Genomic DNA, 16106 nt, shown 5'->3' on the forward strand with positions numbered 1-16106 from the left:
ATAAAACAACAGTAGCAGAGTTGGTGAAGGTCGCACACATACTATGTACAGTATAGACTCCTTTCCTGACATCACCCCACTCCACACTATACCTAGACTGGGTGGAGGGAGTTCCTGACTTCACCCCACTCCACACTATACCTACACTGGGTGGAGGGAGTTCCTGACTTCACCCCACTCTACACTATACCTACACTGGGTGGAGGGAGTTCCTGTGACAAACGTATGCCAGCTTTCCTTGTTGGCAGCGGTGCCTGTGAAGCCTGCCAGCTTTCCTGGTGTGTTCAGTGGAGATTTCATGGCCTGGGTTGGGCAGCAAGAGAGAAAGAGGGGAAAAAAGGTAATGGCAAAAATCATACCAGAGCTCATCTCAGAGAGTTCAGATCTTTGCCTCTTGATCAAGAGACACAGGAATACACCCCAAATATATTGATATTTTCAAGTGGACCAAACATTAAAAATAAACTAGAATGAAAGGAAACTGACTTTTGTAGGTCATAATTAAAACAATATTGGATCAATATTACTAGAATGGATGATATAAAGCAGTGTTTCTCAAACTTTTTCAGACCAAGGACCACTTAACCAATAAAAAAAAAAAATCACGGACCACCTAGCTAAAAAAAACAGTAGACCTACTCACCTTCAACAGTATATTACACAATAGACCTACTCACTGAACCACCTTCCTTATTGTCTTTGCACCTTGCTTATTGTGTCAGAGGATTCATATCATTTAAACTGGCGTAGCTTACAAAGGCAATGCTTCAGAACTGTTTGGATTTACATACAAGTTGGTTCAATATTGCAAGCAACTCATCTATATTATACCACACTTTGAGAAACACTTTCAGCATTTAAACAACATTTGACATTGGTGGTGGTCTAGTGGTAAGCCATGAGGGAACTGTCCCCAGTTAGCCAAATAATGTAATAATTACCTATCATGCTTGTAAAATCAACGTGCTATCTATGTAGGGGTTTAGTTTTGAGTAGTATATTCAAATCTTACGTGATTGAATGCCGTCACAGAATTTGCCTAGAGACAGATTCTCTATAGGCAAAATATAGAGATTGAGAGTTGTTGGGCCAAGAAGTCACAGTACAGGTACGAAGGTTGCAAAAGGCAACCAACGTATTTGTGGTTTTGCTTCTTGGTCCACACACATTCCAGTCAAAACATCTTTATTATACTTTTGATAATAATTTGATGAACAGACACACTACTGGTGAAGTGTGAGATATAGGTCATTAAAGTTAAAAAACTGAGTAAAGCATCAGAATATCAGAAAAGAAAGAGTTTAAACAAATGAGTGCTAAACACATGCGGGGTGAGGTGACGTCTGGAGAGGATTGTGGGAGTGGAGGCAGAGTGGAGTGTAGATTCAGGACAGGATCAGGCGCCACAGTTTGGGTGTGACTATAGGCTCAGTCAATACATCTGTTTGTTTCTCGTCCCCAACACCCTCCCAGCGCGCGCGCAAATGTGTACACACATACACACACACCCTGCAGGCATGAGTCTCACTCTGACATAAAAGCTATGATCTTCCTGGAATGAAGTACAATAAAATGCAGGGGTTTCGAGTGTGTGGCTTTGGGTGTGTCCGCAGTGCTATGTTTCCTCCCTGGAGCATTAGAGGCTGATAATAAAACAACCCACAAGCAGAGGTGGGAGTAGAGAAGGAGAAAGACTGAGTCTAACTCTATCACCCCCTCCATGTTTGGATACTGTCTGTCCACTAGCCACTTTTACCACTGTCTTTCTGCCTCACTGTTTGCGTGCTATATTAGCACATGTGCATAACCCCTTCCTCCATGCCACAGCCGAACTGTGGCCACACTTATACCTTTTCTTAAAATAGTTAAATATATAGATATAGACTTTACTTTATTTCTGCATTGTTGCACTGTTGGACTTACTCATTTGCACTATCATCATGACCACTATCACCATGACACTCATTCACACAGAGCACCTTACCTTACTTACCTTACCTTACTATGCACAGAGAATCACAGGCTCAGTCCCTGCCTCAGTCATTGCAAGCGCCTCTGATTGATTAATCACCACTATGTGGATACTGTTTTTAGAATTGATTTAGATTAAGTGTTAGTTAGTATAATTTGTATTTTAGTATATTTAGCATATTCTTTATCTTCTACTGTCCTTATTGCTTAGTTGTGTTTTTATATTATATACTATAGAATTACTCTTTCTGCTGTTAAAGAACGTGTTTGTGTTGTCCGTATGCTGCTGAGACCTTGAATTTCCCCTGGGTATCTATCTATCTATCTATCTATTACTAGATCACTGTTCCACTTCTGAAGACTGAGTCTAGATCTATTACTAGATCACTGTTCCACTTCTGAAGACTGAGTCTAGATCTATTACTAGATCACTGTTCCACTTCTGGGTACACAAACACTGAATATTCTCCTGTATCCAGAACCAATTAGTATTTGATAATTATGCATGCATTGCATACTGCATTGTCATGCATTGTCATACCTACATTGTAATGCTGAAGAAAGTAAACGGAACGAGTGTAAAGCTATACGCTACTATCCACACCAGATGCTATTCCACTCAGCCATAGATATGGAGATGTGGGTTTCTGGCTAACTGAAGTTTCAGTTGCAATACAAAACACTGCACTGTGACTTAAATTCTTCTCCTTTTTCAGTTGTGTTCCTTCATGTACGTTCAATTGCTTTACAGCTCACTATTCCAGAAACTATTGCATCGGGATGGTGCTATTTGTGGTCAACAACGTAAATATTTATATATATTTTAAAAAAAAACAGCAAATAACAGCAGTTACACTGGCAATCATGATCAGTAACACCATGCAAAGACAAAAACATACGAAACAGAGAGAAAGAGATTTGCAAGCCATCATGGCGCGGCTTCATCAGCTTTAACACGTCTGAGAGTTAACATGGCATGGCCTTATATCCAAATCAGGGGACAGAGAGACCTTTGTGGCTAAAATATGTGTTCCCTGGCTGTGTTCTTGTGGTATATGACCCACAGGCCTCTGGGAATGCAACTCCTTCTCAAAGTTGTGTGTGTGTGTGGGGGGACACAATATGAAAATACTGTGGTGTTTCTGCATGCTGCAGTCTAATAAATACAGAAAACATAAATGTATTTACGTGTACAAACATCAAAAAGTCATAAAATATTGCATTCACAGAAAAAAAAACTGCACTCATACATTTAAGAAGCCTTATGCAGAACATTCAATCCATTAGCCAAAATTCCTCCTCTACTGATATGTGTTATGCATTAGACACTACAAACACCAACGGTCTTATAACACTCTTTGTCATGAAGATTCCTTTGACTTTTAATAGGCATTATTGTTACTTGTACAAATAGGGTGCAAGAACTCACTAAGAATCTTCTGAGTCGTCAAAGCATATGAAATATATGTGTATAAGAATATGACAAGTGAAACAAATCAATTTAATTTAAAACAGAACTTGTGCAAAGCACGGTCAGGTCAGGTCAGGTCACACTGAGTCCTCTCGTGTAGACATTTTTTTCTTTTGTTTTGCCCAGGAAGAAGGCATCTCACACATGTGAAAAAATTGCCATCACAGACATCTAGGAACAGTCAATCAGGAAGAAGGCATTTCACACAAGTGAAAAGTGCCATCACAGACATCTAGGAACAGTCAATCAGGGCTGCTCTTCATCACTATATCTCTGGAGTGCATGGAAGTTAAAGTAATCTAGTGCCACAGTCACTGTGACAACAGTGAACAGGGTAGAACAGCAGATGCACCAACATTCACTTCAAATCAGTGTGCCTCGGAGGGAGGGGGTGGGGGGTGGTGGGGCAGTGAAGCTTGAGGAGTTCTGGAAGGAGCGGTGTTCTAGTTGGTCATAGCTTAGGACTTCCTCTCTGAGACTGATGTTGCTTGTGTAACTGGATTGGATCAGAGTCCTCGTGGTAGTGTTCAGGTCCAAGGTCCAGAGGGAGGCCGAGATCTAGCAGCTGAGTCTGAAGGTGGGATATGGTGGCCTGCAGGGAGGCTTTATCCTGCTGGAGACAGCACACCTCTTTCTGAAGAGCATTTTCACTCGTTACCAAACCCTCGACACGCGTCTCCAACCACCGGATTTTTGCATGTGCCACCTGTAATTAACACAGACATGGTTTAATGAGGCCATTAGAAAACAGAAAAGAGACTTTAGTCATTGCATAACATTGTTACACCGGAGTAAACCATTTTTCTGAAACGTAAAAACATATGTATGTTTTTGGTACCTGAAGTTCTTCTAATAGGTCCATATTTTGCTGTCGGAGACTGCCATTGGTTTTCTCCAGCTGGGCAGTTCGCTGTGATTGATTGAGGGTAGAGATGTTGTCAACCAGCTCATCCTGGAGGACATGGTACTCAACCTCATAGGCCTGCAGCTGTTTACTGATGTCCATCTCAAACACCTGATAGACACAGTTGGATGGAGAAATATGGAAAACCAGACTAACTAAGACTAAATGGCAGAGGCAGAAGTAAGAGCTGGTGCTGGAGGCTGATGAATGATCAATACAGGTAACATGTCTTAATGCAGGGGTTCTCAAACTTTTGTGGGCCGGGGACCCCTCATGGAGTGGACAATTCTCCAAGGACCCCTAATCGCAACACATAAAACTTAAGTTAATCATGTAGCTGTATAGCCTTTTTTTCTGTTAGATGCTTACTGTATGATATATGTATTTTAAAACACATAGAGTGCTAATACCACAATAGTCATGTTAGCAAACTTTGACAGTATGTAGGATTTTTTTTTAAAGGTTTGTTGTTTCTTTGTCAAATGTAGGCCTATTGTGTTGAACTCATAGTGTTTGCTTAACATAACTCATTTTGTTGGCAGTTAATTACAGTTTTTTCTGATTGCTTAAGCACATTTTTTGTAACTATGGCTTTTTTTGCAAAACTCTACACACAAATAGGAAAACCTTTCACCCAATCAGCAAAACATTGTAGTTCTCTTGCAAAAGCTAACACCTTGCTTAACTCTTCACACCTTCGTAAAAATAATGCTTTCGTATCAAACAGGTAAACACAAGCCATCACAATAATAAGCACACAATGTGGCAACTACACACTGATGGTCTGAATAAAAAACACATCTGGCTTTTGCTTTCTCTGTGCACAAGGTAGACTATGTCAGTTTGAGGTCATACTTTTGTCATAGTTCTGTAAACATACAGGGATCCAAACTTCAAGTATTGGTGTTTATTTACACACATCAAAACAAACACAAGTGTGTTTTTCCAAGTCAAAACACAAAATAGCAATTTCACTGAGACAAAACAAATCAGTCTACATCGGGTTAGCCTCTCTCAAAATTCGGTCTACATCACATGCAATGTCCTAGTCCAAGGCACCGGGAAAAATATATTCTGGAATGACGTATCCAGGCCTGACATGACAATATCCCCACATGTAGACTGTTTTTTTTTGTCTGTAAAAGGGCTATTTCTTTCTCTTCTCACTCTTCCTGGCCTTCCATTGTACCCATTGTACATTACCTGTGGCTTATTTATAGTGCTTAGGCTGATTGCAAAGTGAACTAATTATCTAAAACAGTTTTCACATGAGAAATCTGCAAAATAGTGTAAATACTGTAATAGCCATACATGTGTATGATTTGCCAGGAGTGTGTTGATCATTTGAAAATTGAGTGTAAAGCAGTGCTTTTAGTTTTGCGAACTCAGTGAGTGGTTTTGCTATAAATATTAATAGTTTTAGAAATTGTGCTATAAGAATCACAGTTGTGTTTAAGCATTCAGAAAAAACTGTAAAAGTAAAGTGTTTTGACGTATTTATGTAATGTATCAGCAGATCAATTGGGCAAATACTGATACTGTAGCATTTTTCGCCATATAAGACAATTTCATATTTTGTAGCATAGGACAGGGTCCCTTTTGTAGCATATAGCACAGGGTCCCTGACAATGTGCTGCGGACCCCTCGGGGTCCCCGGACCTCACTTTGAGAACCAAAGTCTTAAAGGAAGTAAATGCTTCTGTATGTGTGCAGAGCCGGACAGTAACAGAGTACATTTACTTGAGTACAGTACTTGAGTACAATTTTGAGGGATCTGTACTTTACTCAAGTATCATTTTGGGGAGTACTCATGACTTTACTCAAGTACATTTGAGAGGCAAATATTGTACTCTTTACTCCACTACATTTCTATCCATAACCGTGAGTACCCATTACTTCTTCTAAAAAAAAAAAAAAAAAAGGAAAAAAGAAAAATCTCGAAATCCTCAATTTGTTGTTTCCCTCTCAAACGTGATTGGATTGTGCAGAAACCACTGATTGGGACAGCCTATCAGCAATCACCTCAGCTTTCGCCCTAAGTCAACTCCATGGTCAGATTTAGATAAGAGACAAAACCATGGATGAAACAATGGATGAAGATGCAGCAGGTCCATCCCGGGAATGTGCCAACCTGTGGCCCCACCTCACCAGACTATTTAAATTTTCTGAACAAGTTAATGATAGTATTTTGTATTTGAAATACATATTTTAAATACATGTATTAGAAATACTGCCCATCCTTGGCAACATGGTAAAAAGATGAAAATGACTTGATTTTACTTTCAATTCCTTTTACCTTTTACATTCTCCAAGGTATTAACATTAACATTTTTCATAACTCCATGTAGGACGTTTCTGTACATAAATGTAAGCTCTGTGGCAGTAGTAATGCAATATTTGAAAAAAAAAAAAAAAAAATTTAGGCTACTCTTGTACTCTTGATACTCAAGTACTTTTAAAAACAAGTACTTCAGTACTTTTACTTAAGTAGACATCTGACTGTTGTACTTTTACTTTTACTTGTACTTTTACTTGACTGTCTATGCACAATTGCACAATTTCAACCCAATTTTGCTGCTCTTATTTCTTCATTGTATGTGCTTTCTTATTTACTTTTTATTGTTTACTTGAATGTTTGTCTGTGGACTTAATTGGTAAAATATGTCTTGTCTCCACCATGGGATAGTGAGAAACGTAATTTCGATCTCTTTGTATGTCTTGGCATGTGAAGAAATTGACAATAAAGCAGACTTTGACTGAGACTTTGACTTTGAATTTAGCAAAGGGTATCTGTACTTGAAGCTGTGTACTCTGTCCGCCTCTGTATGTGTGAGAGACAAAGGGAATCTGTGAGTGTGGCTAGTTCAGACAAGTGTAGATACAAAGACCATCTATACTGTACGTCTCAGGATAGACAACACGAACATAGCAACCGACACAAAGCAATACCTGTGTACTTACGTAATTGAGTGTGTATGTGTGTGTGTGTGACAAAAGAAGCCAGAAATGTAGGCCCTTTGTGAAAGAGAGAGAGGGGGAGGGGGCAAGGACTAAGGACCACACACATTTTCAGACCTACTTGACCATCTTGTAGGTACCCGAGATATGACAAATGAAGTATAGGGTCAGTACATGATCTAGGGGGGCCCATGCATTCATAGATAAGTACAGGCACACAATCACTCAGCATCAGTATGTGTCTGTGTACAAAGTAAGGGCAATATGGACATTCTAAACACTTTGCTTACAATTAAATAGTATATAGTGGTCTAGAATCAATGGACAGAAAGGGGAAGGGGGAAAGGGTTGCTTTCACACACAATCAACATATTCACCCTTATTATTTTTTACTATATTATGGGTTAACTCCGCTACCTACTGAGTGTCTTCCACAGGAAAACAGACAGCACACACCCAGCCCAGTGTGTGTTTTGTCACCCACAGATGCACATTTTACACACACACACACCCAATGCATGGGTTCATATGGGGTGGAGTGAAGTAAAGGTGTTAGTGGTACACCACTAAACTCACCCAAACCAAAAGGGACACACCCAAAATACATACAGATACACAAACACGTACAAATCATTTGTTGGAAAACGCTGTGTGCAAAATATAATATACACAGAAAATGCTAGATGCCATTGTGAATTGAAAGAGTAGCAAGTCACTGAAGATGGAATGGATGCCTTATTAAACAAAAGAGATATGGCAGCAGGCAAAAATCTATTCAAGGAAAGACCTGTGTCATCATATCAGTATGTGTTGAGTACACTGAGAATCATACCTCAGGCTGGTATCTATAGGGGATCTATCCATAAACAACACAGGGCACAGACACACGCACGCGCACACACAATCGTAATTATTACAGAGCTGATTATTGATCACCTGATTAATGGTCTTTTCCATCTGCACCAGGCCAAGATTGGGAAGCGTTGTCTTGATGAAATCTACAATGGACTCAAGACTGTCGTGTTGCAGGATCAGTGGTTTATGACTACCCAGAAGACTTAGAGCAACCTTGAATATGACTTCAGACCCCTGGAGAAATAGCATGTCTAAAGGAAATAATACAGCACATTATAGAAGTAAAATAATCACATACAGGAACAATGATATTCATGTACAATGAGCACGATATAGCATTTTCAAAATTCCAGTGCTGTGTCTCAGGCAGATGCAGCAGTGAAACCTGAGCTGCTACCCTGTTGCCCAGACCAGAGATGGCATGTGAGATTATTATGGGACTGGGCCTGTTGCCACTCCTGACATAGCTAACCTGACATAGCCTCATTTATCTCTTCTCTTATGCGTAAACAGGCGCGCACACACGCGCACACACACACACACACACACACACACACACACACAATCACTGCCATATCAAAGCATTCTAACCGCCATTTTTTGTGCTTCAGTGGCAAGTGACACAGCAGTAAATGAGCAGAGGGGGAAATGGGCCGATGGCGACTCTTCTTTGCCTTTCTGAAAATGTCTTTCAAAAAGTATGGTAGTTGGTTGCTCAAAATACACCTCGGATCAGGCTACACCTCCTTGAGGTTCACCTTCATTAGATTGGTTTGAAAATGTCAAACTCAGTGCACTGTCTAATTATTCACACCCACAGTCAAATACAGATTCCCCCAATGTTGCGTTCAGATGTTTTTAATAAAAAAAACGGTAACACTTTATTTTAATGTGTCGCTGTTACAGTGTACTTACCTAATTAGGTACAGTGGTACAACCTGTGTAACAACATGTACTGACAGGTACTATCATTGTACTTGCATAATGTATTTGTGAGTACCTACATATAGTTGTTACATTGTAATGCTGAGTGCTTTTACAAAACTTTGCCAATTTGCCTAAATTTTCATCAGAGGCAAAGAGCTGACCTGAGACCTGCTGGATGGGGTGCGTCGGATCATGATAGATTTGATATACAAAGCATGCCTAGCTCCAGTCAAGGCCTCATTGTCTTCAGTGTACATGTAACAGCTGTGCTGCTACAACCTTGTTACTCTTTGATACAGTGGAATAAACTGGAACAGGTCTTGTCTTGGAACAGGTCTACTAATTCATATGTACTGTGTGGTGTAACAGCAGACACCTTTCAACACATCAATTACAGGATGCATAACATAATTGACAGGATGTATATATGTAGATGTAAGTACTTAACTGGTACACTTTATTTTAATGGGTTTATTCCACTGTATCAAAAGAGTAATAAATGTGTACCAACACAGTTGATACATGTACTACAATATGTAGGGTAATGGCAGACATGTTCCAAGACACCAATGACACAACATACATGTACAGTAATATGTAATTGTAAGTACTTAACTGATACACTTCATTTTAATGGGTTTATGCCACTGTATCAAAGAGCAATAAGTGTGTACCAACACAGTTGATATATGTACTATGTAGTGAATTAGTAGACCTGTTCCAAGACATCGAAGACATAACATACATGTCATATGTACATGTAAGTAATTAACTGGTACACTTAATAGGTTTATTCCACTGTATCAAAGAGTAACAAGGTTGTAGCAGCACAGCTGTTACATGTACTGAAGACAATGAGGCCTTGACTGGAGCTAAGAATGCTTTGTATATCAAATCTATCATGACCAGATTTACCCCATCCAGCAGGTCTCAGGTCAGCTCTTTGACTCTGATGAAAATTTAGGCAAATTGGCAAAGTTTTGTAAAAGCACTCAGTATTACAATGTAACAACTATATGTAGGTACCCACAGATACATAATGCAAGTACAATGATAGTACCTGACAGTACATGTTGTTACACAGGTTGTACCACTGTACCTAATTAGGTAGGTACACTGTAACAGCGACACATTAAAATAAAGTGTTACCAAAAAAACTGTTCCATCCTGACAGGCTTGATTTTAAAAAACAATATGATTTGGTATTTACCCCTGAACGTCAATTTTGAATGGCATCATTTTTGCAAGTAACTTTTAATAACGTTAATATTTGTGGAATCAAAACAACACCATAAATATTTTGTACCCCGTGAAAAGATATTCACATGTGTAATAGAGTCTTGCAGCTGTATAAAACAATTTGTGCATGTGCATGGAAACTTTGTACTTGTAGAAATATTTTGTGCATGTGCGAAAAAAAATAGTCTTCGAGGATATGATTTGAACATGTGTAGAACTGTTTTGTAGCTGTGGAATTAATTTGTCTGTGTGCAAAAAAAATATATAGGCCTGCACATGTGAAAAACATTTGTTCACTGGGATTTAGTTTGAATGTGTGAAACAGCTTTATAGCTACAGGCAATAAAGGAACTTATGTCTTTGCGCATACAATTAGGAAGAAATTGGGAGAAGTGCGACATCCATTGTTTGTGTGCAACACTGGATGTACAAAGCTACAAAACTTTTTTGCAGACACGAATTTTGGCAGTGTTTTGTCTGCGTTTTTGAAGAGCCAATCTGCACATTGCATCGCCTACTGACTAGCCAATCAGCGCTGCGCACCGACTTGCTGGCCCTGAATCTGCCTGAACGGAGCTCAGACAGGCACAGAAACGAGACTGCCTGCAGAGCAGACGGATAAATGGCTCAAACACAGCTATGTGTATTTGGAGTGGTTACCAAGGTCATTGTAAAACGCAGAACACAATCAGTGGGTTTTCACACCAGAGTTCTTTCCACCTGTTTCTCGTTATATAGAGGATATGGTCCGATTTGGTAGCTAGCTAGATTCAGGGCTGGCAAGTCGGTGCGCAGTCAGTAGGCAATTGATATGACATTACCTACGATTACACTCAGTAAACATCACGAATAGGTGCTGTGCAGCACCAATAGCTCATGACTTGGAGAACAGTGTTTTTCCTATGTGTTTTCTCAATGCATTCTAGCAACTGTCAGTGATGCGAGAGAACTAGTCAGAAGTTATTAGGGAAGTGCGGTTTCAATGGATTTGTGCATAGTGCTGGTATCATTTCTTTCTTTCACATGTCATATAAATAAATGCATTCATAGTCTAGTGAAGTCAGATATGAGCCTACAAGTCGCTTAGAAATCATGTTAAGCCTACAGTATAAATGCACACTAAATGCGAATGCGCGATTTGATGCAGGCAAAAGAACCGGCACGAATGAAACAGTTTTTAATTAAAGTTTTTAATCATTTACAAAAACATCATACACTGAAAGCTAATATTTTGTCACTAGCAACCTACATCTGTCCTCTGTCACATACAGTTGCATTTTCAGCTCTGAACGAAACCGTCTGAACGAAACCGGGAGTTATTTAAGTAGAAGTCAGGCGAGTTTTTCCCCCATTCGTCCCTCCTGGCCGGGACGAATGAAACATACAGTTTAAGCTATGTACACTTTCCACAACTTCAAAATTTGACAACATATCATGAATGGTACTTCAAATAGGTGTTAATTCAGATAGATGGGCTATACGTCTTGGTGAATATCTGTTAACAACTCATTGCAGTCATTGTGAGGCACGTATATCGCGGTTATGGAAATTAGATTAGATTCAACTTTATTGTCATTTATGACACACAGCTGTACCTCTCAGTCAAACCAAATGCTTAACAAGCTAACTGTACTGCAGGATTGCATAGCTGATGTGAAAGGCTGGATGTCACAGAATTTCCTACCGCTTAACTCTGACAAAACAGAAGTCCTTTTCATTGGCCCTTTTCTTGGAAATTTAGCCTCAAATAACAAGACTACTAAAAACTTAGGGGTTAAACATTTCCAAAATCAGATCAATGCTTTCTTTAAAGCACACTGAGAGAATTATACATGCATTTGTCTCATCTAGACTTGATTACTGTAACGCCTTATTCACCTGTTTAAATCGTCATTCCATCTCTCGTTTACAGACTGTTAAGAATTCATCAGCCAGACTTTTGACAAAGTCTAAATTTAGGGAACACATCACCCCAGTTCTGGCCAATCTTCACTGGTTGCCAGTGAGTTTTAGGATTGATTTTAAAATCGTCCTTATAACCTATAAAGCATTACATGGTTTGGCACCTGACTATTTAAAAGATTTATTAACCCCCTACTGTCCGGCTCGGCCCCTCAGATCCTCCAGCCTGGGACTTTTAGTTGTTCCAGAAAATAAACTGTCAACTAGGGGTGACAGATCATTTGCAGTTAGAGCACCCAAGCTTTGGAACAGCCTCCCTTATAACATCAAATCTGCACAATCAGTGGCTGTTTTCAAATCTAGTCTAAAGACCCACTTATATACAATTGCTTTCCTTAAATAGTGAATGATTCCACTCATGTCTCTGCTAATTTATTATCATTATTATATATATATTTTTTATATATATTTAGTTAAGTTTGTGTTTGGTAGTTAACTATTTTATCATTATTAGGGCCCGAGCACCGAAGGGCGCAAGGCCCTATTGTTTTTGTAAGGATTATTATTCACTATTATTGTTATTCCACTTTTTTGCTTTCCTGTTTTTGAGATGGTTAACATGGTCGAAAACTCTTAAAATTTGGCACACACATCAGGTGTCACACAAAGCAGCTAGGTAAAAAAGCTTGGCCCCGGGTATGGCCCAGAGACTCGCTAGCGCCCCCTTACGCCCCCTTAGGTGACTGATCCCGTGGTGGGCATATACTTTCAACTACACACACCAAATTTGGTAGGTGTCTGTATCTCCCCAAGATGAACAACTTTCGTATGTACAATGCATTAGCCACGCCCAACAGGAAGTGAGGTATTTGGGATTTTGTGCAGACTAATATGTGATGAAATATGTGATAAATCATGATGCCAAAAGAGGTGCTTCCCATGGGTGAAAACACATTAAATTTGGCACACACATCAAGTGATACAGTGAATAGACAGGGATAAAAGCTTGGCACCGGGCGTTGCCCAGGAACTCCATAGCGCCCCCTTATGTCACTGTGACTTGTGGTTGGAATATAGTTTTAGATACACACACCAAATTTGGTGGGTGTATTAACTCCCAAAAACAAACAACTTTTGCATTAACATGACATTAGCCACGCCCACAGGACGTGAGGTAATTGAGATTTTGTGTGTTGTGGACATGATCAATTTTAACGTACTCCTCCTAGACGGTTGATCCGATTCATGTCAAAGTTGGTATACATGACGCCAAGATGTTTCTGATTCTAAATTGTGACAATGTGTCATAAAGTCACAGTGCATTGAATGAATGGTCTGAAACTTCTCAGGTTAATAGATATTATGATTATGATGATATCCAGACACCCAACGGGCCTGACTGGCATAGCGCCACCACCTGGCCAACCAGGAAATGTGCCAGAAATGGACAATGCCTTAACCGATTGATCTGAAACTTTATAAAATATTGGATATCATTATTGTGATGATATTCACATGCGTAATTCACAGGCCTAGCATAGCGCCACCATCTGGCCAAGCAGGAAATGTGCCAGAAATGCTCTATGCATTGAATAAATGGTCTCAAACTTCTCAGGTTAATAGATATTATGATGTTAATGATATCCAGACACCCAATGGGCCTGCCTGGCATAGCGCCACCACCTGGTTAAGCAGGAAATGTGTCAGAAATGGACAATGCCTTAAGTGATTGATCTGAAAGTTTACAAAAATTTTGGATATCATTATTGTGATGATATTCACATGTGTAATTCGCATGCCTATAGCATAGCGCCACAATCTGGCCAATCAGGAAATGTGCCAAAAATGTTCAATGCTTTGACTGATTGTTCTGAAATTTTACACAAAATTAGATATCAGGATGATGATATTCATATGTCTTATTAACATGCCTTGCATAGCGCCACCACTTGGCAAGAGAAGGAATGTGTTTTTTCCACGTCTGTTAATTAAGATTAATCAGATTAGGTGTATATGATATCCACACACCCAATATCCCTGTCTGGCATAGCGCCAACAGCTGGCCAAAGTCAGAATAGTTTTTGGAATTTATTTACAAAATTTTAATTAAATATCATTATTTTGATGATATTCATGTGTAATTTCCATGCCTAACATAGCGCCACCATTTGGCCAATCAAAAAGTGTATCAGAAATGTTCTTTGCTCAAAATGAATGGCCTGAAATTTCTCAGGTTAATATATATCATGATTATGATGACACCCAATGGGCCTGCCTTGCATTGCGCCCCCACCTGGCCAAGCAAGTAAATGTGCCAGAAAATAAAATACAAAAACAAATAGCACACCCATCAAATATGTACATTTCACAAACGGACCACATCGGTGCTTTGTTGGATTCCGAAATGTCACGGGTTGTGGCCCGCAGGTGCTCAGGCCCGCCATTGCCGCTATATTTATTATTATTATTATTATTATTATTATTATTATTATTATTATTATTATTATTATTATTACTACTACTACTACTACTACTACTACTATTATTATTATTATCATTACTATTGTTTTGTTTTTTGCTTTGTTTTGTTTGTTTGTCTGTAGAGCACTTTGTGCTTTGTGCTTGAAAAGTGCTATATAAATCAATTTTATTATTATTATTATTATTATTATTATTATTATTATTATTATTATTATTATTATTATCTTATTATTATTGTTGTTATTATATATTATTATTATATTATTATTATTTAGCAGAGTACAGGTACAGAGCCAATGAAATGCAGTTGACATCCAACCAGAAGTGCAAAGAAGCATTAAATACCAAAGTGCAGGTTGAGTACAGTATTCTGTGTGGTTAATGTGAACGTGAAATGTGAAATACCATGCACTATGCCATTTAACTAGAATAATACATTTTCCAATATTTTTTCAATGTTTTCCAATGTTTCCAATTATATTATGTTTCTATAGTACAAAATGTTATTTCACTCTGTTCTTATGTGGGTAAGGCCACCGCACATCCAAACAAGTGCCCTTCTTGACCTACAGGCCGTCAGTCTCCATAGGTTAACATGGCAATACTCAGTCCCCTAATTCAGCGCTTCCCAAACCTTTTCCCCCACGTACCACCACCTACAATCCTGACTCGGCTCGCGTACCCCCACCATCCGACACATAAAAATGTAACACATTCTATTGACGCATTCCAGGCATCATGTTTAATTAGCCCCCTACATGATATCAAATAACAAAATCAAAATGTGCAACTTGTGCTCTCACACTAAAAAAACAGTGTGGAGAACAACATTATGAAACACAAAGAACAAAGGGACATAGGCTTAACAATTTTTAAAAAAAATGCATTTTTAACACATTTCCGACATTGCCCTTTTTATCTCGCGTACCCCCTAGTGGAAGCTCGCGTACACGTACCACAGTTTGGGAATCCCTGCCCTATAGCCCCAAATATATTTATTTATATACTTTCTAAAACCACTTTTCCATGTCTCACCTGCATAAAATATAGTATAAACACAGATATGTGTGCAATTACTTAGAATACATGGGGATACAGCGGTTTCATTCGTTCCGCCATAGACATTTAGCATTGTAGGCTGTTTTGCATCCATTGCAAACAAACATGTAATGTGAAAGTCTGGGATGTGGCGACAGAATAGTCTAGAACTTAGGTAGACCTACTAGTGTTTAGTAGCCTATACACTTGCAGTGATAGCCAACAACTAATGTGAATCGCTATAACCAAAGAAAGTAAAGGAGATTATTTGCACCTGTGTTCATCAAATAAAGGACTGGATTGCACCCTTCACAAGCCGTAAAAATTTACTTTATTAGTTTTACAGTTGAAAACGGAATT

General features: G+C 39.0%; 1 protein-coding gene across 6 annotated transcripts in view; it reads right to left on the minus strand.

The window, feature by feature from the left end:
• Positions 1–3332: 3332 nt before the first annotated feature.
• tbc1d1 (TBC1 (tre-2/USP6, BUB2, cdc16) domain family, member 1) overlaps positions 3333–16106 on the minus strand; it is a 50300-nt gene continuing 37526 nt past the window's right edge. For all 6 annotated transcript variants that reach the window (XM_048249477.1, XM_048249493.1, XM_048249484.1 and 3 more), the window contains 3 exons: positions 8241–8410; positions 4281–4457; positions 3333–4148 (listed from right to left, as the gene is read on the minus strand). In XM_048249477.1, coding sequence (XP_048105434.1) covers positions 3894–4148; positions 4281–4457; positions 8241–8410 — 602 coding nt within the window. In that variant the 3' untranslated portion in view covers positions 3333–3893. The remainder of the gene's footprint in view (positions 4149–4280; positions 4458–8240; positions 8411–16106) is intronic.

The sequence above is a fragment of the Alosa alosa genome, chromosome 1, assembly GCF_017589495.1.
Source record: "Alosa alosa isolate M-15738 ecotype Scorff River chromosome 1, AALO_Geno_1.1, whole genome shotgun sequence".
Lineage (NCBI taxonomy): Eukaryota > Metazoa > Chordata > Actinopteri > Clupeiformes > Clupeidae > Alosa > Alosa alosa.